Source organism: Microplitis mediator, chromosome 2 (genome assembly GCF_029852145.1).
Source record: "Microplitis mediator isolate UGA2020A chromosome 2, iyMicMedi2.1, whole genome shotgun sequence".
Classification (NCBI taxonomy): Eukaryota; Metazoa; Arthropoda; class Insecta; order Hymenoptera; family Braconidae; genus Microplitis; species Microplitis mediator.
Window position 1 is genome coordinate 6,492,457 of NC_079970.1, and position 23,035 is coordinate 6,515,491.

General features: G+C 28.1%; 4 protein-coding genes across 8 annotated transcripts; all 4 read left to right on the plus strand.

Annotated features, from left to right (window-relative positions):
* The first annotated feature begins 85 nt into the window (after positions 1-85).
* LOC130662973 (uncharacterized) lies at positions 86-5,332 on the plus strand. Of its 3 annotated transcripts, none has more exons than XR_008989133.1 (7): positions 86-230; positions 300-537; positions 618-677; positions 781-1,034; positions 1,114-1,273; positions 1,351-2,137; positions 2,802-2,941. XR_008989133.1 is itself a non-coding variant. In XM_057461973.1 (7 exons), the coding sequence occupies exons 3-7, from the start codon at positions 3,479-3,481 to the stop codon at positions 4,810-4,812; spliced, it is 786 nt and encodes a 261-aa protein (XP_057317956.1). In that variant the 5' UTR covers positions 1,635-2,137; positions 2,802-2,947; positions 3,466-3,478; the 3' UTR covers positions 4,813-5,332. The 3 variants fall into 3 exon arrangements, 1 of the variants encoding a protein (XP_057317956.1); XR_008989132.1 differs by having other exon boundaries at positions 313-537; XM_057461973.1 differs by lacking the exons at positions 86-230; positions 300-537; positions 618-677; positions 781-1,034; positions 1,114-1,273 and adding exons at positions 3,466-3,692; positions 3,769-3,828; positions 4,130-4,383; positions 4,460-4,619; positions 4,715-5,332 and having other exon boundaries at positions 1,635-2,137; positions 2,802-2,947.
* Positions 5,333-5,744: 412 nt separating this feature from the next.
* Positions 5,745-8,306, plus strand: LOC130662892 (uncharacterized). 2 transcript variants are annotated; one of them, XM_057461846.1, is made up of 6 exons: positions 5,745-5,870; positions 5,942-6,184; positions 7,343-7,402; positions 7,481-7,731; positions 7,808-7,967; positions 8,046-8,306. In XM_057461846.1, exons 2-6 carry the CDS (start codon positions 5,962-5,964, stop codon positions 8,141-8,143), a joined length of 792 nt encoding a protein of 263 aa, XP_057317829.1. In that variant the 5' UTR covers positions 5,745-5,870; positions 5,942-5,961; the 3' UTR covers positions 8,144-8,306. The 2 variants fall into 2 exon arrangements, with proteins under 2 accessions (XP_057317829.1, XP_057317830.1); XM_057461847.1 differs by having other exon boundaries at positions 5,772-5,870; positions 5,948-6,184.
* Positions 8,307-8,754: 448 nt separating this feature from the next.
* LOC130662890 (uncharacterized) lies at positions 8,755-13,248 on the plus strand. Of its 2 annotated transcripts, none has more exons than XM_057461845.1 (6): positions 8,755-8,911; positions 9,081-9,304; positions 12,243-12,302; positions 12,379-12,656; positions 12,721-12,883; positions 12,972-13,248. In XM_057461845.1, the coding sequence occupies exons 2-6, from the start codon at positions 9,094-9,096 to the stop codon at positions 13,061-13,063; spliced, it is 804 nt and encodes a 267-aa protein (XP_057317828.1). In that variant the 5' UTR covers positions 8,755-8,911; positions 9,081-9,093; the 3' UTR covers positions 13,064-13,248. The 2 variants fall into 2 exon arrangements, with proteins under 2 accessions (XP_057317828.1, XP_057317827.1); XM_057461844.1 differs by having other exon boundaries at positions 8,779-8,934.
* Positions 13,249-19,169: 5,921 nt separating this feature from the next.
* Positions 19,170-22,553, plus strand: LOC130664166 (uncharacterized). The gene is made up of 5 exons (XM_057463975.1): positions 19,170-19,380; positions 19,470-19,529; positions 21,261-21,433; positions 22,067-22,229; positions 22,322-22,553. Exons 1-5 carry the CDS (start codon positions 19,170-19,172, stop codon positions 22,396-22,398), a joined length of 684 nt encoding a protein of 227 aa, XP_057319958.1. The 3' UTR covers positions 22,399-22,553.
* Positions 22,554-23,035: the final 482 nt, after the last annotated feature.

The window sequence follows — 23,035 nt, forward strand, 5'->3', positions numbered from 1 at the left end:
TACTGTCACCTGGGATGAGAATTCCTAAGAACTGACAGCATTTTTTTCTAAAGTATTATATTGTTATGCGAGTTATTAGTAACATACTACTGACTGACGTATAGATAAATACCAACTAAGAATTGTGCTATAGGTAAAGCAAATTCGTTCTAGACGCACATGTGGAGTTGGCCTTGTTTGCATTTTTGAAGAAAGTTTATAAATTGGTTACATCTTCAGAAAAAATAGCGGTAATAAAATTCCAAATAAATAAAAATAATTTATATTCTTTAATAAATATTATTGAATAATAATTTCAGTTATTTTGTTTAGATTTTTATGGAAAAATGGGAAGATTTTTGGCGGTTAGATTAGAAGACAAGGATGAAAATAAATGGGAAGGAATTCCTAAGGTATGGATTACTTCTAATGATCCTAAACAATGTTGGTGGCCCACTAAAAATATTCGGTATAAAGCGGAAAATGAAATATTATGGAATGGTGATTCTCGCGGATGGTATTTACGCTCCATTCCGACAATCGATGCTATAATTTATGGTGAGAATAAGTTTTAATTTGTATTCTAATTAATTTATGTCGTTGTGCATTTATTATTTTTAATTAAATCTTAAATTTAGTGACATATATTGAAGCTGAAATAAGGTCTGGAGTCCTTAACCATCAAGAGTTAGAAAACGGTGAGTTAAATAATTTATTTTGATTAGAATTTTTAATATTGTGAATGAAGGTATGGTATAGCTAGTAGTTTATACTTTTTGTAAATTATTATACGTATTACAGAAAGATATGACGAAACTAAGAGAAATCTTCGTGACTTGGAAAATAAGTTTTATATCGATTATCGTACTTTGTTTAACAAACAAGAAAAAATGACCAAGGCCATAGAAGAAATAAAAATGATAATAAAATTCTCGAAAAATCAAGCTGATGTAAATAAATTAACGTTAGGAGCTCTTTTGCCAATCAAGGATCCTAAGGATCTGAAAACATTTGAAACACTTTTCATGACTGAGAGCTGGATATCACCAGCTTTGGTAAATGATTTGATCACCTTAACTTCCCTGATTTAATAAGACGTTCACAGTTAATACTTAAATTTATTTAACTTCGCAGACAGAACTGATTATCATTTTAACTGACAATGAAAACATTAATCAAAGTATTTCTAAGATTCTGGGAGCGGTTTTTTCAAATCAGTTAGCAGCTCAGTGTTTCTGGGATAGACAGAGCGGAATTAAGATTAAAGACTTGTCAATTATAAGAAAAATTGATGGTAATATTCTATTTGTTTTTCAATTAAAAATTTTATGTCATATCATACATATATGTACTAATTAGCAATTATTTTAGTGACATTAAAAAATATTGATGCAAACTATGAAGGATTCGAAAGAGATGTGACTCTTTGGTTTGAGAAGAACAGAAAATCAGCGATAACTCCTGATTAAATTAAAATTTATTTATTTTTGTACTAAGATGATTATTTGTTATTCAAAATTATGAAACAGAATTTATAAATCTGATAGTTGATCTATTAAAAATTATTAAGAAAAATTTAATGGTAATGTTTTATTTTTATTTTTATTTTTTTTTTTTGTTAGTATTGTAATATATTGTTATGCCTCCGTAGATTTTCTTATTCTTTTCAATGTTATCTTTCCAAAATTGCTGACAGTGATGTTCATACGTCAGCGTCCGGGTAGAGCAGACCGTATTACCAGTTTATTCCCAAGGCGTAATGATATTTAAAACTGCATTATATTTTATTTAACACTTTTTAGTCAGTCACAGAATCGTACTCGCAGAATATACTACAGAATTGTAGTAGACGAAATAATTACAGATTATAAAGCATTCATAGTTACAGAGGATTTAAGAATTTATTACAGAATTGAACTTAATGATCTTAATATATCTTATGTTATAAAATATATTCTAGAATAAATAATTGCAATATAATATTGAACTCTAAATCTAATCTTAAAATTTAACAGACAATAATTAGTTTAACAGTTGAAGTGCAAACTTTACGTTATCAAATAAACAATTGAGAAGTGTTTTTAGTTTTAGACAGTAAAAAGTTGTTGTGTCAGTTATTTAAAAGAAAATTGAACCTTTTCTTTCACAGCATAACAATGTATAACAATATCAACATATGTATAAATTAACAAATAATGTATTTTTATAATGATAAAATAATTATCAGTATAATAGTATTTTGTTTACGTTTTATTAATTAATGAATAATAATAAAAATTCTATTTGTATCAAAAGTACATAAAAAAAAAAATTATATAATTATTTATAAAGAAATTACAAACATTTGTCAATTATACTCACACCCATGTGATCGAATGAAGCGGAAATGAGACAATTTATAAATTTGAAATAAATAAATTAATGAATTAAAATAAATAAGTGTAAATGTAGCAGACATAAGACAATTTTTTAATTACATGTAAAAAAATTAAATAATTAAAAAAATGCATGTACTGAAGTATGAACTGTCTAAAAATGCATCTTTTAATTTCTACTTAATAAACATTTTAATTTATTATTTAAAAGTTTTAAAAATTTTCATATGTCCGCTAACTTTACTATCATTTAAAATAATGAAATTTGAAAAAGTCCGCGTACTAATTTTTAAATTATCTAAGTACGCACTTTTTTATTCAACTTGCATTTTATTCCTTTATTCAAAAATTTAAAAAACTGCCAGTTGTCAGCCACATTCTCACATATATATATATTCACATTCATTTTATATATACATTATTACTACAATACCAACTGACGTATAGGTGAATACCAACTAAAAATTATCCAATGGGTAAAGAGTAAAGCCAATCGACCAATGGTTTTAGACGCACATGCAGAGTGGACCTTTATTGTTGTATTTATGAAGAAAGACTATAAATTAATTACATATTTACAAAATATATAAACGGTAAGAAAAATTTTAAATAAACAAAAATTATTTATAGTAAAGCAAATATATTAAAACAATTCAAAGATACCTCAAGTCGAACAAACAATCGAAAATCAGTTTGTCAACACTCATCTCTCAGAAGTTTCTGAGACGCACCTGGATTTAGCATGAGTGTGAATATAGCAGACATCAGAGAAATTTAAAATTATTAATAAACCGATTAAATAATAAATAAACTAAAATTTAAAAAAAATGCGCATTTAAAAAATTTTAAAATTAATAAGTGCATTTTTAGTAAATATCATTTTTTAAATTATTTACTCTATTGATTTATAATTTTAAATTTGTCGGATGTCTGCTACATTCACACTCATGATTCAGCGAGGAGATTTAGTTTTGCGTTCTGCCGTAAAACAGAGATCACAAATTTTTTGAATCTTATAAAAAATATAACCAGTGATGAAAATTATTAACTACGAATAATTAATATGTTGAAATTAATATTACGAAATAATAACTCTAGTTATTTTGTTAAGATTTTTATGGAAAATGGGAAGATACGCAGTAGTTAGAGTTAGACTAGACGGCCGAGATGAAGATGAATGGGGAGCAATTCCTGAGTTATGGGTTACTGTAGACAAAAAGAAATGTTGGTGGCCAGATAATGACATTCAGCGTAAAGCGGAAAATCAAATTATATTTAATGGTTCTTCTAAGGGATGGACTTTGCTTCCTGTTGGGGATGTCTATCGTACTTACTATAGTAAGTTTTTTAATTTTTATTTGTAACTAAATTTACTACTTAAATATTAATTTTTTTTTTTAACTCTTAAATGTAGAAACACTCAATGATGCTGTATATAAAGCTGATGACCTTAATCGTAAAGATTTAAAGGACAGTAAGTTAAATAATTTATGTTTTTTACGGCGCATTTTCCCAGTCTAAGTCTACTGCAACATGTCCATATACACCTATAAAATTATCTCTCGTATGAAATGTTCATCCTCTTTCAAATTCTCTCAGTGAAAATGTCGACTACAATAAAATTACTGGCTAAGTTACTACCAAAAATAAAATACTATTTTTAAAAATTTCTACCGTCAACAGTTCAGACTGACTAATCAACTTTCAACTTTTTTTTCACTATTACGAAAAAAATATAGGGGCAATTGATGATATTTTTTTATAAATTATTACAGAAAAACTCGACGAAATTAATAAAAAACTATGTCTTGTGGAAACCAAGCTTGATTTAAATTATAGCGTTTTGTTGTACAAGCAAAGGAAAATGGATCAGGATTTTGAAGAAATGAGTAAGACATTGAACGCTCTGAAAAATCATGTCGATGCCAATAAATCAACTTTAGGAGCTCTTTTGCCTATTAAAGATCCTAAAGATCTGATAACATTTGAAACACTTTTCCTGACTGAGAGCTGGATATCTCCAGCTTTGGTAAATCATCAAAGTTTAACTTCGCTGATTTGATAAGACGCTCACAGTTGATACTTAATTTTATTTTACTTTGCAGAAAGAACTAATTATTATTTTAACTGATGATGAAAACATTAATCAAAGTATTTCTAAGATTCTGGGAGCGGTTTTTTCAAATCAGTTAGCAGCTCAGTGTTCCTGGGATGGGCAGAACGGAATTAAGATCAAAGACTTGTCAATTATAAAAAAAATTGACGGTAATATATTATTTGTTTTTCAATTTCAAATTTTATATCATATCGTAAATATATGTATATATACTAAGTAGCAACTATTTTTGTTATTATTTCAGTGACGTTGAAAAATATCAATGCCAACTATGAAAGATTCGAAAGAGATGTGACTCTTTGGTTTGAGAAGAACAGAAAATCAGCGATAACTCCTGATTAAATTAAAATTTATTTATTTTTGTACTAAGAAGATTATTTATTATTTACAAGTATGGAGCAGAACTTACAAACCTGAAAGTTGATCTATTCGAAATTATTAAGAAAAAATTTATAGTCATATTATTTTTTTTTTCCTTTATAAAAAATTTTTAATTCTGTTACCTGGGATGCGAATTCTTAAGAATTGATATAGAATTTTTTTTCTTAGTATTGTAATTTGTATAACAATATCAACATATGTATAAATTAACAAATAATGTATTTTTATAACCATAGAATTATTATCAGTATAATATTATTTTGTTTACGTTTTATTAATTAATGAATAATAATAAAAATACTATTTGTATCAAAAGTACATAAAAAAAATTATATAATTATTTACATAGAAATTAGAAACAATTGTCAGTTGCACTCACACTCATGTGAATGAAGCGGATATGAGATAATTTATAAATTTGAAATAAATAAATTGATGAATTAAAATAAATAAGTGTAAATGTAGCAGACATAAGACAATTTTTTAATTACATGTAATAAAATTAAATAATTAAAATAATAAAATTTAAAAAAATGCATGAACTGAATTTTGAATTGTCTAAACATGTATTTTTTAATTTTTATTTTATAAACATTTTAATTTATAATTTCAAAGTTTAAAAAATCGTCAGATGTCCACTAACTTCACTATCATTTAAAATAATGAAATTTGAAAAAGTGCGCGTAATAATTTTTAAATTATCTAAGTACGCAATTTTTTATTCAACTTGCATTTTATTCATTTATTCAAAAATTTAAAAAACTGCAAGTTGTCAGCCATATTCTCACTCATATTATATATATATATATATATATATATATATATATATATATATATATATATATATATATACTGTTACAACAATACCAACTGACGTATAGGTGAATACTAACTAAATTTATCCAATGGGTAAAGGGTAAAAAAAGTCAGTCGTTTTAGACGCACATGCAGAGTGGACCTTTGTTGTGTCGTTGAAGAAAGACTATAAATTGGTTACATCTTTGCAAAATATACAAACGGTAAAAGAACTTTCAAATAAATAAAAATTATTTATACTTTGTTATGAATATTATTGGAAAAATAATTCTAGTTTTAGATTTTTATAAAAAAATGGGAAGATTTGCAGCGGTTGAATTAGAAGATGAGAATTATGGTGACCATTATAAGTGGGCGGGAATACCTAACTTATGGCTTAATATTCATGGTGACCATATAGAGTGTTGGTATCCCAATAATGATGCGTGGTTTAAAGCAGAAAATGAAATTATATTCAATCGGTGTCCACAAGGATGGCATTTACGTCGTATTCGTAAAATCGATAATATTAATTATCGTAAGGACCAAAGTTATCATTTTTAATTTAATTATTATTTAAAGCATAAAAAAAATAATACTGAAAGTAACAGACAGTAAGAAAATTTATGTCTTTTCAATAAGGAACTAAAATATTTGTAGAAAAAACTTTTAAAAAGTTTTGTGCATAAGGTAAATGACCCAGTATCCGATCACTCATGTATTTGTATATCTATATTTACGAAAATTTTGTAAATATAGATATACAAATACATGAAGTGATCGGGTACTAGTTCGCTGATCGGGTAATGGATCTCTTATTTTAATCTTTTTTTTACTTATCATCTAAGGTCAGGAATCCAATATCTGATCAGGAAACTATTATCCGATCACTTCATGTATTTCTGTATATATATTTAGTGAAATTTAATAAATATAGATATACAAACACACGAGTAATCGGGTACTAATTCCCTGATTGGGTACTGGGTCTTGTACCTTAGACGAAGAATAAAAAAAAATTAAAGTAAGAGTCCCAGTACCCGATCAGGGAACTAGTACCCGATCTCTCATATATTTTTATATCTATGTTTACTAAATTTTACTAAATATAGACATAAAAATTCATGGAGTGATCGAGTACTAGTTCCCTGATCGGGTATTGGGTTTCTTACTTTAGACGAAAAATAAAAAAAAATTAAAGTAAGACCCAGTACCCGATCAGGGAACTAGTACCCGATCACTCATATATTTGTATATCTATATTTAGTAAAATTTACTAAATATAGATATAAAAATACATGAGGGATCAGGTACTGGGTCTCTTATCTTAATCGAATAATTTTACTTTACTAAATAAGTTACTCACAAGTAACTTATTTACGAAGCTCATAAAACTGTCTGATGTCTGCTACTCTCATTGTCATAAAAAAAAACCAAGAATTTCGTTGATATTAAATGGCATGCCAATAATTATTACACTTTATTATTCACATAAAATGCTGTGTATTTATTAAAAAATTTTATTTCTTAACAGTAAAAATAATTTATTTCATTATAGTAAAAACATCAGTTAAAAAAATTGATTCATTATTAATATAAATTTAAAATAAATAATATTGTCTACTTTTTATGTAAATTTAAAAAATCAAGTCGTTTATTTTATATTTAATATTTTTTAACAAAATCTTAAATTTAGGGACACTCAATAAAGCTGATGAAAGAGCTCATCTCCTTAACCGTCAAGATTGTGAAGACAGTGAGTTTAATAATTGAAAAAAATTTTTTTTTCTTCTGTTTTTAAAAAATTATATTAATATTTTGTAAATTATTACAGAACGTTATGATGTAATTAATAAAAACCTGGATAGACTTGATGATAATTATCGCATTTTGCTTAAAAATCAAGAAAAGATTGTTAAAAATTTTGAAGAAATGATTAAGTTATTGAAGGCTCCGAAAAATCAAGAAAACAAAAATAATAAAGACGTATCATCTTTAGGAGCTCTATTGCCTATCAAGGATCCTAAAGGTCTGAAAACATTTGAAAAACTTTTCATGACTGAGAGCTGGATTTCTCAAGCTTTGGTAAATCATCAGAGTTTAACTTCGCTGGTTTAATAAGACGCTCACAATTGATAATTAATTTTATTTTACTTTGCAGAAAGAACTGGTTATCATTTTAACTGATGATCAAAATATCAATGAAAGTATTCCGAAAATTCTGGGAGCAGTTTTCTCAAATCAATTAGCAGCTAAGTGTTCCTGGAATGTCAAAAACGGGATTAAAGTTAAAGACTCATCAATAATTAAAAAAATTTATGGTAATGTCTGGACATTTCACTGAAGTTTTTTTTACCATGAGCCTTATCGATTGACATTTATTTATATTTTTTTTTCAGTGACATTGAAAGAAATTGATGCTGCATACGATGGATTTGAAACAGCAGCAGCATCTTGGTTTCAGAATAAAAAAAAATCAACAATGACACCAGATTAAAAATCAAGTTTCATTTACTTCTAAAATAGTTTATAGTTTCTTAATTATTTTCGTACTTTTATATTTATTTATTTAATTACTATTAATTATTGTAAAACAGATTCTATAAACTTCTTATTACTTGATTATTATTAAGAATCAATAAAAAAAATTGCACGGTCTTTCAATTCGTCTTGTAAAATTTTTTCTGCAAAAAAGGAAAATTATTGCAAATTAAAAATATAAGTTTTTAAAATTTTATTTTCTTTTGAAAACTGAGAAAGTATCAAAAAAAATTATATCAGGTCCTGAGAAGTCAAAGTTGTAAAGTTTTATACAAAAATTAAGACATTAGAATTTTAGGCGGGAAAATTTCATTCAAATTTCCATAAAAAAAACGTTTTTTAAATTTATTCAAAAAAATCTAATAAAATTATCGCGTTATGGGGAAACTTTTTTTATTGCCGTCAAAATTTTCGGTTCAGTTTTAAAAAGTCGGTAATTTTTCTATAAAATTTTCCAAATTTGACTTCTGAGGACTTGATAATAATTTTTAGGAGAAAAAATTATTTCAGATAAAAATTTTCTCAAGGGTTTTATTTGATGTTTACAAACAATATATGTAAGTTACTAAATAGTTACATATTTTATCAAAGTAAAGTTGGTAATCTTGATTGACAGTAATATGGCACGTGTTCCTAATGCGTAATTAAACTACTTTTGTTTCAAGGTACTTAAATTACAAGTCGCGAATACAAAAATTTTACTTTCCAAGTGTTAAAAAAAATTGTAAGCATTACGTTTAATAAAATGTATGTGGTTTGAAGATAAAAAAAAGTTTTGTTTACTGAATTGTAACATAAGATATCAAGAATACTCTCATTACATTGTTTTCATTTTAATGGGAAATTTTTTCACACAATTTTATAATAAAAATATTGTGTTCTGTTATTTTCAGATTTTACTAAATAATGCTAGACTACGTAATAGTAAAACTAAAAGAAAGAAATGAAGATCCTTGGGAGGCAATCCCTAAGAAATGGCTTAAGCGCGACGATGATAAAATGATCTGGTGGCCTGACAATGATGTTAATTACAAAATGGAATATAAAATAATGTTTAATGGGAATTCTCGTAATTGGAGTATGCGTCCTATTACTGCAGTAGACCCAGCAAGCTATGGTTTGAAAATAATTTTAATTAATTTATTATTTGTTTATCATTAAACTTGAAGTTTCGGTGTCTGTCAGCCGAAAGAAGATAATTTTAGTCCAATGCCGCTAATTAATATTATAGTCCGTCCTAACCAAAAAGTTTTCGTCCCACTACCATTACTTAGCATGATACTGGAGTTAGCCGACGTCTAATAATTTTTGAACTTTATTTGAAACGATAAATAATACAAAAAAATATATTTGAAAAAATTGCACATATTAGTTTTTTAAATTTTCTACAAGTGCATTTTTTTAGTTTTTTTTTTTTTTTTTAAATTAAACCGTTGAAAAAAAAATCCGAACATTATCAATTGTCTGTTAACTTCAGGATCATTACTTAGCACGTATTTCCTATACCCCCACTATCCATTTTAGGACGACTTTTTTGTTGGGATTACTATAGCAAATGTGTAAATTGTGAATGAAAACAAATTTGTTTCGTCCCTTGGGGACAAACAAATTATTTCTACCCGCTGATTAAAGGCTTTCGCAATTTAAACTCTGATACTTGTCATATGTTTAATAGTAAATTCAGACCATTAATTTTATTTACGTAAATGACAGTTCTGACTGTGATTAAGTTTTATAAAAATTAGTGTCAATAATAAATAGTATTTATAATTTCTGCTTAATTATAAATTCCAAATGACAATTAACGCTTACGCTAATAGTTGATCTTAGATTAACTTGTTTCTGACTGGCAGCTGACACTGAAACGTTCATGATCCTGAAGTTAGCAGACAATCAGTAATTGTTGGATTTTTTTGTCAACAAATCAATTACAAAAAAACAAGAACTAAAAATATGGGCAGATTGCCATGTCTACTCAGAACCTAACTACCTCGTACTAACTTTATTCAAAAATCGTTAGCCCTAATAGCTCAGCTTAAAAATTTATTGATTCCAAGATTTCTTTATTCCATTACATCATTATTCCAAGACATCTCTACCCAAACTTTTGAGAAATAGTAAACAACTCAGTAAGCAGGAAAATGTTTCCTTTTTCTCAGAAATTTGGGTAAAGTTGTCTTGGAATAATGTTGTAATGGAGTAAAGAAATTTTAGAATCAAGAAATTTTTAAGCTGAGCTATTAGGGCTAACGATTTTTTAATGAAGTTGGTACGAGGTAGTTAGGTTCTGAGTAGACATGACAATCTGCCAAAATATGCACATGTAGAAAATTACAGGTGCAAATTTTTCAAATATTTTTTTTTATAATTTTTTGCTTAAAAAAAAAATTAAAAAATTATTAGACGTCGGCTAACTTCAGTATCATAAACTTTCAATGTTCCAATGCAGGTAATCATAAAAAATCTCGTGTATAACTCAGGATGAAACCGATTTCAGACTGCTGGTGACGTCAGCCAACTCCACACTGGTCTGAAATCGTTACGTTTCATTCCTTGTCACACAATATACTATTTTGTATCACCTGCATTTGAACTTCTTTCGATGTCTGTTCAGCGGGTCTAGACAATCTAGGGAGTGTTCAGAAATACACTGGAGATTTATAAATATTTATCCAGATGTTTACTACCTGGAAAGTCACGTGGTCTAATTAAAACCAGAGGAACGTTAGAATATTTAATACTGCGTTTACCTTCTCCGCAGAGTTTATCGTTTCTCTAGTTCGATCATAAGATATTTGTGAACGCAGAAGATGCTTCTCTTCCAGTATATTTCTGAACACGCTCCTGATTTCCGAATTTGTCTGATCCGGGGTGGCCACGAATCGGGAAAACCGGGAATGTCGGGAATCATCAGGGAATTTAATGAACCGGGAAATATCATGGAAATGTCAGGGAATTTCGAAAATTATCTGGGAATTCAATATGATCCTGAAGTAAGCCGACATCAAATAATTTTTGAATTTTTTTTTTAAATAGTAAATTATAAAAAAAAAATATTTGAAAAAATTGCACCTATAGTTTTTAAAAATTTCTACATGTGCATATTTTTATTTTTTTTTATTTTTGTAATTCATTTGGTGAAAAAAAAATCAACAAATTTGTAATTGTCTGTTAACTTCTGGATCATAATTAAATTGTAACAGTTCAAAATCTTAAAAAATTTTAATTATACACTAGCTATAAAAATTAAGGGATATTAAAAAAATTTCAAATTTTAAAGTGATTTTCAACAGGTTGTAACTCGAAGGAAAATGGTCATACGACAAAAACAAAAAAGGCAAATTGAAGCTTCAAGTGTCTAGTTATCTGATCTGGTCTTTAAATTTTTTTATTATGTGCGGTCCGGAGTAATCCTAAGAAAACTATCGAAAAATAAATTCACCAAATTTTTGCTCGTCTTAAAAACGGTCTTCGAGCTTCAATAAATTTTTTTCGATAATTATGTTTGATTTTTGATTGCTCCGGAACTGTGCAAAATAAAAAAATTTTAAGACCCAGATCAGAAAACTAGACACTTGAAGCTACAGTTTGACTTTTTGTTTTTATTGTACGACTATTTTCCTTCGAGTTACAAACTGTTGAAAATTACTAAAAAATTTGTAATTTTTTTAATATCCCTTAATTTTTGTAACCAGTTTATTTTTAATTTATTTAAATCATAAAATTTCTTATTAAATATTTTAACTTATACATTTTTAACATCGAATAATCAAAAGTAGGCAATATCACTTTATTTTATTGCCATTTTTTATAGTTTCTCTTATGATTTAATTATCAAATTTAATCATTAAAAATGAAAATATAATAAAAACTTTAAATATTTAAATGATACAAATAAAATTTCTGAATCAGGAAATTTTGAAATCATTTCTCTGTGGCCACCCTGTGATCACGACCGCCATCGGCGCAGTCAATCAACTTCTCTCTTGTCTGAAATCGTTTTTTTTTCATCGTTCACCACAGTATTAACTATTTAAATTAATTTAAAATTTCAGACGAATTATTCGATGCTATTGATCGAGCCAATCATCTCAATTCCATAGAATTTATGAAAAGTAATAACTATTATTTTTTTAAATTAAAAATATATCAATTGATAAGTATATTTATATTATATTTTATTTATAACAGAGCAGCTTGATGAAATAAATAAAAACATTGGAAATGTTCAGGACGGAATTTCAAATAATTATCTTGAAATTCTTACTGAGCAAGGATTTATAAAAAAAGACATTAAGCAATTAAAAGATATAGTTCAATCAATGAAACATGCACATATTTATGATAACAATAATAATGACGATGATAATAAAGAAACTTTAGAAGATGTGTTACCTCTTAAAACTTATGAAGGTCTTGTAGAATTTGAAAAAAATTTTATAAACGAAGAGTGGATCTCTCCAGCATTAGTAAGTATTATAATGAGTGTAATAATTACTGTAATTATTTATAATTTATTTATTATTTTTGTAGAAAAAATTGTTCACTATTTTAATTGATAAGGAAAATTTAATTGAAAGTATTTCCAAAATACTGGGGGCGGTTTTCGCAAGTTCACTAGCAGGTCAGTGTTCTTGGGATGGACAGAATGGATTGATTAGAGTTTCAGATTTATTAGTAATTAAAAAACTCAAAGGTAATTGCAAATGACATGACTAGTTAATTTAAAATTTATTTTAGTGATGATTGATGATAAATAAATTTAAAATAATTTTTTGTTTCAGTAACTTTACAAACTATTTATGGAGACTTAAAAAACTTTGAAGAAATCGTTACTTCCTGGTTTCAAACTGGTCGAGAATCAGCATCAGTTTAAAGTTATTTATTAGTTTCATAAATAATTAAATACTAAATAATGTTTATCTTTACTGAAATATTTTTTTACAATTGTTAGTTATTACTTTAAGTAATGGTAGTAATAAGAGTAACATAAATTTTGTATGTTGATTTAAGAATACTCTTAGACTTTATTAAAATAAAAGTTTTCAATAAAAAAACCGAGTTTATTTAGTGTCAATTTTTAAAATCTTTTAGTTTTTAGTACAGATAGATAGATAGATAGATAGATATATTATTTATTTGGCCATGAGATCATAATCCCTTGTGGCCATACATAAGAATAGATACATTTTTACATTGGTTTAGTACATAATATTAATATTAATATAAATATAAAATATGAATTTAAATTTTCCTGATTAAAGATACTCATTCATAACGATTGAAATGAATATTTTTAATTAGGGCTAAGTTAAATTACATTAATTTAATCTAATCAGTTCCAGGTTAGAAATAACTATATAATTTCTTAATTAATCGGTTCTTGACTACGAAAATAGTTGAATGCAGCGTTACGAAATTCATTAAAAGTATCAAGATTTGTAAGATTCGGTGGTAATGTATTCCAGATGCGTATTGCTGATACGATAAATGACTTATCATAAAAAGCAAGATGGCTAGTTGGAAGTCTTAAATAATCTTGTCTTACATCTCCTCTACGCAACATAGGTTGCAGAAAAATTAGTTCATCACGGAATAATTGACATTGATCTAATAGTACAGAGTAATATTATTTTTACGGTACCGTCACTTATTATCCGATAGACGATTTCGTCTATCTCCCCTGACTAAATATTCTATAGATAAAATATCCCCGACAAAATATCTTATAATATAAATACTTTTAATATAAATAGTACGGTAGCCTTTTATCAGAAATGTTTAATATATTTGCACATAAAATTTGAGTGTGTGATAATAAAAAAAGATTAACATATGCTTGAAATCGTACTGTGCCCTTTTTTTTTTTACAGATTTTGAGTCGGTATTATTTTGGAAATAGGTCAACACTAGGGTGATCCAAAAAATAACAAATTTTTTTTTTTTCTCGGAAACAGGTTCAGAAGTTTCATTTAGATAAAAACAGACGCCTGTGAAAATTAGAGCTCTTAATATTAACATTGAGAGGTTCCTCATCGCACTTTTCTATTTTCCATAAGAATAACATGGAAAAAATTTTTTATATAGAAATAATTGGACGGATTTTTGCAATAACGTCTTAACTAACCTTATAAGTTAAGACGTTATTGCAAAAATCCGTCCAATTGGCAAGCATATTTTTGTAGGGAATTGAATGCTCTACAAAAAAAGATTCTTATCATTTTTTAAGGAATCTATTTGTTCAAAAGTTATTTGAGGTTGAAGTCGAATTCATATTAAATTTTGAGATTTTCTTACTTTTCGGGCGAAACTATCAGACCTATTACAAAATATCATTGGATGTTTTTTGTAGACAAATTTATTTCTAAGAAGTTATTTCTCATAAAGTTTTTTTGAATTCCGCATTGTTTTCTAGTTATTTTTATTTTAATGTCAAGCTCTTAAAATCGATCAGAAGACTATTTTTTTTATGAGCATGACGTTAAAATGAAAATAACTAGAAAACAATGCGGAATTCGAAAAAACTTTATTAGAAATAACTTCTAGGGAATAAAATTGTCTACAAAAAAGGTCCAATGATATTTTGTAATAGGTCTGACAGTTTCGCCGGAAAAGTAAGAAAATCTCAAAATTTAATATGAATTCGACTTCAACCTCAAATAACTTTTGAACAAATAGATTCCTCAAAAAATGATAAGAATCTTTTTTTGTAGAGCATTCAATTTCCTACGGAAATAAGTCTGCCAATTATTCCTATGACGTATCGTTAGCTACTCATAAAAATCAGAATACATAAAAAAAATTTTGCCATGTTATTTTTATGGAAAATAGAAAAGTGCGATGAGGAACCTCTTAATGTTGATATTAAGAGCTCTAATTTTCACAGGCGTTTTTTTTTTTTATCTAAATGAAACTTTTGAACCTGCTTCCGACCCTGATTAAACAAAATGATTAAAAATGATTTAAAATGATTTGTTTTTTAATCATTTTAAATACTTTTTAATCCTTCAAATCATTTCTAATCCTGTCTCTTATGGGCATTTAACGTGTGAAATCATTTTTAATCATTTTGTTTAATCAGGGGAGAAAAAAACAAAAATTTTTTATTTTTTGGATCACCCTAGTCAACACATATGCTTGGAATGGTACTGTACCCGTTTATCAAAAACCATCAATTATTTTTTCACTTAAAATATATTTTTCTGAATAAGATTTATCGACAGGATATTTTGTCACGAATTTTTCTCTTGAATATTTAATCCGGGGATATTTTGTCTATCGGATAATTTGTACTCGGATATTTTATCCGCGATCTACAAGTCGTGCTTCCAAAATAAGAGAAAATTCTTCATGAAAATATAATTGCGATATTTCTGAAAGATATATAGTAACATTTAAAGATGACGGAACTCCTTGGAAATTGAAAATAGAAAAACAAATTTAAAAATTTCAAACTATACTGAAGTAGCGCACTTCGGTTTGTGACATCTACAAGATAGAAGTTTTGAGGCTGTTTCTTGACATCAATAATTTGATGCACCAAAATCTTGACAAAACATTCAAAAATTTATGTCATCAAAAAAAAAATCTGCTTATAAGATTTGACACAAATGGCGGCAAAGTTAATTCCCTGATTAAAAACTCCGATTGAAACCAATGAATTCCGATTGAAAGTCTATCGGATTTCAATCGGAACCAATCGGATTCAATCAGAATTCAGCGGTTTCAATCGGAGTTTTTAATCAGGGTTATCAAATGAGTCATTTGAACGACTTGTCATTTTCGAGACGGAAAAAAGAAGACAAATTTTCTATGCCTTTTAGGACTAACATCTGTTCCACTTATTTATATAAAAAAAACTCTGACGGAACCCAGTTTTTTAATTTTTAGGCGAGAGTAGAGCATACCTACGTTTGCGCTTAAGGCATGCAAAAAAATGGTTTTGACACAAAATTCAGTTCAATTCCGTTAAGTATGACAGTTAGTCGATGAAGGGTTGGAAATTTCTTGGGAATTCAGACTTATTGAATTCTCTTTCTTTTTTAAAAGAGTAAATTACACGCATGTGCTTTTACATCACATAGATGATGTGTAGATAAATATACACAGACACATACAAATGTATAGCATCAGGTAGGAGATAGCATAGCTCGTAGTGAGGCTCAAGATTCCGGATAAGTTCTGAGATAATGGAATCTGGGATAATGGAGTTCAGCTGTAAAATTTTTCTTGTCCTTTATGACATCTTAAAGTCTCTGTCTCTGTATTACTTGAGTACTAATGATGTATTTCATTTATTAAGAAAAATTAACAACCCAAGTAGCATACTCGGCTTTCTGATATCTACCCTTATCCAAAAAATTAAAGGAACAAGAAAATTTTATAAATTTTTTAGTGATTTTTGGAAGGCTGTATTTTCGTAAAAAATGATCGTACCGGAAAACTAAAAACAGCAAATTGAAGCTTGAAATCTCTAGTTTAAAAATCTTCCAGCAAAATAATTTTTTGAGCCACGATTTTTGCGGAATCATAAGACAAAGGTCGAGACAAAAAATTTCCAAAAAAACGAAAAAAATGAGAATTTTTTTACTTTTTTTTTACGTTTTATTCGGGGGTTTTTATTTTTTTTCGTTTTTTTGGAAATTTTTTTTTTTTTTTCTTTACCTCACATTTACTGAATAACTAACGCCAAAATGAAAAAAAAATTAATTTTTTCATTTTGATAACGATTACACAATTTAAGGAACAAAACTTGTTCCTTTAATTGTTTTGCAAAACTTTGAGCAATCGGACCGGACAAACGGTTCAATGGATCAATCTGAAAATTTCCAGGGTTTTCGGGGGTACATTGAGCTGTAAAATTACCTGGCAACATTGACCTTTCCATCAATAATTGCAAAAATATTTGCAATATTAACAAAAAAAAAACAAATTCTAGCTGAATAAATTTCCTAAACGAGCAATGAATTGGTTTTTTTTAAAAAATTTTTCCCGGCCCCCTAGACCTAAAAAACAAAACCAAAAAATTTAGAAAAATTTTGTCTCGACCTTTTTCTTATGATTCCGAAAAAACTGTGTCTCAAAAAAATATTTTGCTGGAAGATCTTCAAACTAGAGATTCAAGCTTCAATTTGCTTTTTTTGTTTATTCTTTGCGATCATTTTTTACGAAAATACAGCCTTCCAAAAATAACTAAAAAAATTTATAAAATTTTCTTGTTCCTTTAATTTTTTGGATAAGTGTAGAATAAGATAGCAGTTTTAAAGCTGTTTTTTGACTTATCAAGGCACAGAAAAAAATCTGTCTATCGGTTGACCCTGCGGGCCAGCCCCAAAACTTCCCGCTGTTTTCGAGCTCCTCGAGCTCGAAAACATTGTTGTGGATACATTTTTGAGCTCTTCGAGCTCGAAAATACTTTAGTGTGCCGTAGTTTAAAAAAAAAACCGATTTTAGCATTTCTTTCTCCCACGATATCTCAGGAATGAATTGACCGATTTTGATGGTTGCGGCGGCAATCGGCGTATTTTATTGAGTTCTAGAGCTGATAAAATTTTGAAATTGTTTGGTTCAGTTGTTTCGAAGATATTCGCAAAAAACTGTTTTTTACCATTTCTTTCTCCCGCGATAAATCTCGAACGAATTATTTGATTTTGATGATTGAGGCGGCAATCGACGTGTTTTATTGAGTTCTAGAGCTGATTGGATTTTGAAGTTGATCGTATAAGTCGTTTCTGAGAAATCAATAAAAAACTAAAATAAAAAAAAATTTTTAATTCTTATTCTTTGTATAACTTGTAAACTACATGACCGATTTACCCCAAAATCTAATCAAGACTAAGTTTTGGTGAGCCCTTTCGATCCCCACCAAGTACGTTCAAATCGGTTCATCCATTCCAAAGATATCGTCGGACAAAAAAAGTTCACACACACACACGGACGGACGGACGGACGTCCACCCGGGAATAGTCAGAATAGTTTCTTAGGACCTCAAAACGTTGACATCTGATGAAAACTCGATTTTCGAAAATCGGACCGAAACCAATAACTTCCCTTTTTTGAAAATTTGCAATTTTCTTAGCGGGAAGTTAAAAAAACTCAACTGAAAGTAAATATTCTTGGTTCAATAAAATTTTTTTGAAAACCTCAATTTTCTCGAATGAAGCAGAAATCTCCTCTGACCCAGATCAAGAAAATTTTGACTTGATTCCCAAAAACGTTTGTTTATTTCCAAAATATTTTTTTAACTCAACTTTTTTTTGTGTAAGCCACCAACATGGTGACTAAGTGATCAGAAATTTATATTAGCGAAAAAATATCTGCTTAAAAAACGACGTCAAAAAATAAATTACAAATAATTGTCAAATAATTCATCTAAACGATTTTTTAATTGAAACGACTTTTTCAAGACGGAAAATTTCCTATAACTCCTAGGGCCGACATCTGTATGTCTTATTTATATAAAAAAATGGCTTTAAGACAAAAAAAAAAATTATCTTGTCCTTTTAAAAGAAATCTTTAGACATCTTAAAGTTGTCTCCTTGCTATTTAGGAAGTAGCTCGACGAAAAAGATCAACTATTATTATCTAGGCGCCACGGTTATTAATCCTACTTCGTCATATACACAAGTCATTAAAACACAATTACATTTCTCTGTTGATTAAAATTGCAATCGTAAAACTCATTACATTTTTTATCTTGTGTAATTTACTTTAAGGGCCTGCTAAAGCTTAAAAGATGGACTAACTATTGCTCATTATATTTATCTCGATAACTGAGAACGTGATGACCATCGAGTTGGTTCACTGTTCATTCTCAAGTCAACTTGAAACACTTCGCACAGAAGCTGCTATACTTTCGTTGGGTTTTCTGATTTTGTTTTTCTAAAATCCATTTACTCAGTGTATCGTACAGCTCGTGAGTGGCGTCGCAGTTAAAAAATTAGAGAAGTAGTTTTTTTTTTTGGAACTCGTTTTATAAAAAAATGCAAGAGTGGTTTGCTGTAAAATTAAAAATTGGTGATGATGACCGATGGGAAGCGATTCCTGTTTCATGGTTGATAAAAAACAATGGACACCTTACTGGTTTTTGCTGGTGGATGAAAAACGCTTGTCTTCCTCGTCAACCATTGCCGGCGACACTTGATAAATTATGGGAACAAGTCGCTATTCTGAGTAAAGATATGTTTGGATTTAGTAAGTAAAAGTTTATATTTATTTTCCTGTAGTATCTAATTGCTCATAGTTTTTTTAAATTTTTAATAATATTTATTTATTATTTTTAGATACAGAGGTAGAAGCTCGGGAGAATGTTTATCACCTCAATCTTATGAAAAATCTTACTGGTAATCATAATTAATAACTATTTTTACATACACTTATCCAAAAAATTAAAGGAACAAGAAAATTTTATAAATTCTTTAGTGATTTTTGGAAGGCTGTATGTTCGTGAAAAATGATCGTATTGGAAAAACAAAAAAAAACAAATTGAAGCTTGAAATCTCTAGTTTGAAGATTTTTCAGCAAAATAATTTTTTGAGCCACGGATTTTGCGGAATCATAAGAAAAAAATCGAGACAAAATTTTTCCACATTTTTTAGTTTTGTTTTTTAGGTCTACGGGGCTGGAATAATTTTTTTGAAAAAACCAATTCATGGCTCAAATTAGGAAATTTAATCAGCTACAATTTGCTTTTTTTTGTTTCTCTGTACGACAGTTTGCTGCTGAGATATCAGCCTTCAAATGAAAAAGGATCTTTTTGTCTTTGATTATCGATATCTCAGCAACTAATGGTCGCGTAGTAATTTACAGGACAGTTTGAGAAACTTGAATAAATTCTCTACGAGCTCCATTTTCGAGTTTTAAAAAAAAAAATGTATTTTTATGCTTAACATCAATTTGAAAAACCCACAAAAAATGGCCATTTTCTGGGTTTTTAGTCAACGCATCGCTACTTTGCAAATAAGTTTTGTTCCTTAAATTGTGTAATCGTTATCAAAATGAAAAAATTAATTTTTTTCGATTTTCTTTCATTTTTGCATTAGTTATTCAGTAAATGTAGATGAAGAGGAAAAAAAAAAATTTTTTCCAAAAACGAAAAAAAAACCCCGAGTACAACGTAAAAAAAAAGAAGTAAAAAAATTCTTGTTTTATCTCGTTTTTGGAAAAAATTTTTTTTTTTCCTCTTTACCTTACATTTACTGAATAACTAATGCAAAAATGAAAGAAAATCCGAAAAAAATTAATTTTTTCATTTTGATAACGATTATACAATTTAAGAAATAAAACTTGTTCCTTTAATTGTTTTGCAAAACTTTGAGCAATCGGACCGGACAAACGGTTCAATGGATCAATCTGAGTATTTCCAGGGTTTTTGGGGGTTTTTTAAGCTGTAAAATCACCTGGCAACATTATTTTTTTTTTCAATATTTGCAAAGTAGCGATGAGTTGACTAAAAACCCAGAAAATGGCCATTTTTTATGAGTTTTTCAAATTGATGTTAAGGAAAAAAAAAAATTGTTTTTTTTTAAATCGAAAATGGAGCTTGTAGGGAATTTATTCAAGTTTCTTCAACTGTCCTTTAAATTACTGTACGACCATTAGTTGCTGAGATATCGATAATCAAAGACAAAAAGATCCGTTTCCATTTGAAGGCTGATATCTCAGCAGCAAACTGTCGTACAGAGAAACAAAAAAAAAAGCAAATTCTAGCTGAGTAAATTTCCTAAACGAGCCATGAATTGGTTTTTTCAAAAAAATTATTCCAGCCCCGTAGACCTAAAAAACAAAACTAAAAAGTTTGGAAAAATTTTGTCTCGACGTTTTTCTTATGATTCCGCAAAAACCGTGGCTCAAAAAATTATTTTGCTGAAAAATCTTCAAACTAGAGATTTCAAGCTTCAGTTTGCTTTTTTTGTTTTTCCGATACGATCATTTTTTACGAAAATACAGCCTTCCAAAAATCACTAAAAAATTTATAAAATTTTCTTGTTCCTTTAATTTTTTGGATAAGTGTACATTATTAAGAAAGTATATTAGTTGACATAATTGTTATAATTTTAAAAAATTTATTGCAGGCCAAGTTAAAGTCAGTCATGATCTTTGCACTCTAAAAATATTACTCCATAACAAAGAAGTAGAAGAGAAATACAGAACAGAACTTCAGTATCTTTTGCCGATTCAGACTATTGAGGAATTTAAAAAGTTTGAGGAACGATTAGCTAAAGAACCAAAGCTGTCTGCTGAATTGGTAAGTTTAAATTTTTTCATGATGTCAGCATCGAAACTTAAAGTTTGTGTCTACAGTCAGTGGAAAGAAATGAATTTCAGGCCAATGCCGCGAATGAATTTTAGCAAATGCGTGAATTGTGAATGCCATCAGTCAACGAGCAGAAACAAACTTGTTTTGTCCCTTGGGGACAAACAAATTGTTTCTGCCCGCTGATTGCAGGTTCTCGTAATTTAAACTCTGATACTTGTCATTTGTTTAATAGTAAATTCAGACCATTAATTTTATTCACGTAAATGACAGTTCTGACTGTGATTGAATTTTATAAAAAATTAAAGTGAATGATAAATAGTATTTATGGTTTCTGCTTAATTATAAGTTCTAAATGACAATTTATGCTTCGCTAATAGTTGATAGTAAATTAACTTGTTTCTGACTGGCTGCTGACACTGAAACTTTAAGCTACCATGCAGGTAATCATGAAAAATCTAGTGTCTAACTCAGAATGAAAGACGATTTCAGACTGCGAGTGATGTCAGCCAACTTTGCCCTGGTCTGAAGTCCTTTTATTTCATCTCTCGTTACACAATATACTATTCAGCGACATTTTATTTATTATTCTTCAAATTTATTCATAATTTTTTCCCTTAACAGGTCAAGTTATTTAAACTTTTAACTAACGACAAAAATCTACGCGACAGCAGCTGGAAGATTTTAAATGCAATCTTTGAACGTAATGTCATAATAATTTGTTCATGGGATGGAAGTTATGGTACATTAGCACTTAGAGACTCACACACAATAAAATTGATTAATGGTAATTACCACAGTTTCTCTTCCTTGCAAAAATAAATTTAAATTACGCGCCAATTTTTTGAATTTTTAATTAATTAATGTTTTTTTTTTCAGAATTTTTTAATAACTTCTTCCAAAAATTTGACCTCGCACGAGCTGTCACTGAATGGTCGGCTTGTTTTAGATTATAACTAACTAAAGATCTTATTTTTTAAAATATTTAAAACGTTTTTATTTCTTCATTAACTTTAGGTACCAACATATATTTAATAATGTATATAAAATCTAATTTAAGACTCCGTTTTTAATTGAATACAACTAGACAATATTTATATAATTATATATAACTGCTAACTGTACATATGAATGAATAATTGTAAAATAAATATCAGTAATATTATAGATTATAATTGTTGAATTGCAATCATCACCAAAGTATACAGTACATTTACAATTTATATTTAATAGCTTGGGTCATTTTAAGGCTATATTTTTTTTTTTACTGCTATACCCGAAAATCTGGTAGTATATGGAAAATAAAAAATTATGCCGCTGGGCTAGAGGGTTTAAGTTCAATAGCGGCTTAGCTCATCAAAAAATTCGATTTCCCATTTAAATAACACGGGAAAATTTTTTTTCAACTTTGAGTATTTTTAACTCGTGAGCAAATTAATAGATCGAATTGCCCGTGTAAAAAAGACGTTCCAAAAACATTCAAAAATGGTTCAAAAATTGTTACTTTACAACCTATTATAGAACTAAAGTAAATGTTCCAAAAACATTCCAAAAAAGTTGCAGAATCACCACTTTTGACTTTTTATGGACTAA

What these genes read in the sequence shown, in the direction of transcription:
- LOC130662973 (XM_057461973.1), top strand. Translation starts at nt 3,479, where the DNA reads ATGGGAAGATACGCAGTAGTTAGAGTTAGACTAGACGGCCGAGATGAA. An exon ending in TGTCTATCGTACTTACTATA is followed by an intron (nt 3,693 to 3,768) that starts GTAAGTTTTTTA and finishes TCTTAAATGTAG; the next exon opens with AAACACTCAATGATGCTGTA. An exon ending in GCTGGATATCTCCAGCTTTG is followed by an intron (nt 4,384 to 4,459) that starts GTAAATCATCAA and finishes TTTACTTTGCAG; the next exon opens with AAAGAACTAATTATTATTTT.
- LOC130662892 (XM_057461846.1), top strand. Translation starts at nt 5,962, where the DNA reads ATGGGAAGATTTGCAGCGGTTGAATTAGAAGATGAGAATTATGGTGAC. An exon ending in AATCGATAATATTAATTATC is followed by an intron (nt 6,185 to 7,342) that starts GTAAGGACCAAA and finishes TCTTAAATTTAG; the next exon opens with GGACACTCAATAAAGCTGAT. An exon ending in GCTGGATTTCTCAAGCTTTG is followed by an intron (nt 7,732 to 7,807) that starts GTAAATCATCAG and finishes TTTACTTTGCAG; the next exon opens with AAAGAACTGGTTATCATTTT.
- LOC130662890 (XM_057461845.1), top strand. Translation starts at nt 9,094, where the DNA reads ATGCTAGACTACGTAATAGTAAAACTAAAAGAAAGAAATGAAGATCCT. An exon ending in TTCCATAGAATTTATGAAAA is followed by an intron (nt 12,303 to 12,378) that starts GTAATAACTATT and finishes TATTTATAACAG; the next exon opens with AGCAGCTTGATGAAATAAAT. An exon ending in AGTGGATCTCTCCAGCATTA is followed by an intron (nt 12,657 to 12,720) that starts GTAAGTATTATA and finishes TTATTTTTGTAG; the next exon opens with AAAAAATTGTTCACTATTTT.
- LOC130664166 (XM_057463975.1), top strand. Translation starts at nt 19,170, where the DNA reads ATGCAAGAGTGGTTTGCTGTAAAATTAAAAATTGGTGATGATGACCGA. An exon ending in TCTTATGAAAAATCTTACTG is followed by an intron (nt 19,530 to 21,260) that starts GTAATCATAATT and finishes AATTTATTGCAG; the next exon opens with GCCAAGTTAAAGTCAGTCAT. An exon ending in CAAAGCTGTCTGCTGAATTG is followed by an intron (nt 21,434 to 22,066) that starts GTAAGTTTAAAT and finishes TTCCCTTAACAG; the next exon opens with GTCAAGTTATTTAAACTTTT.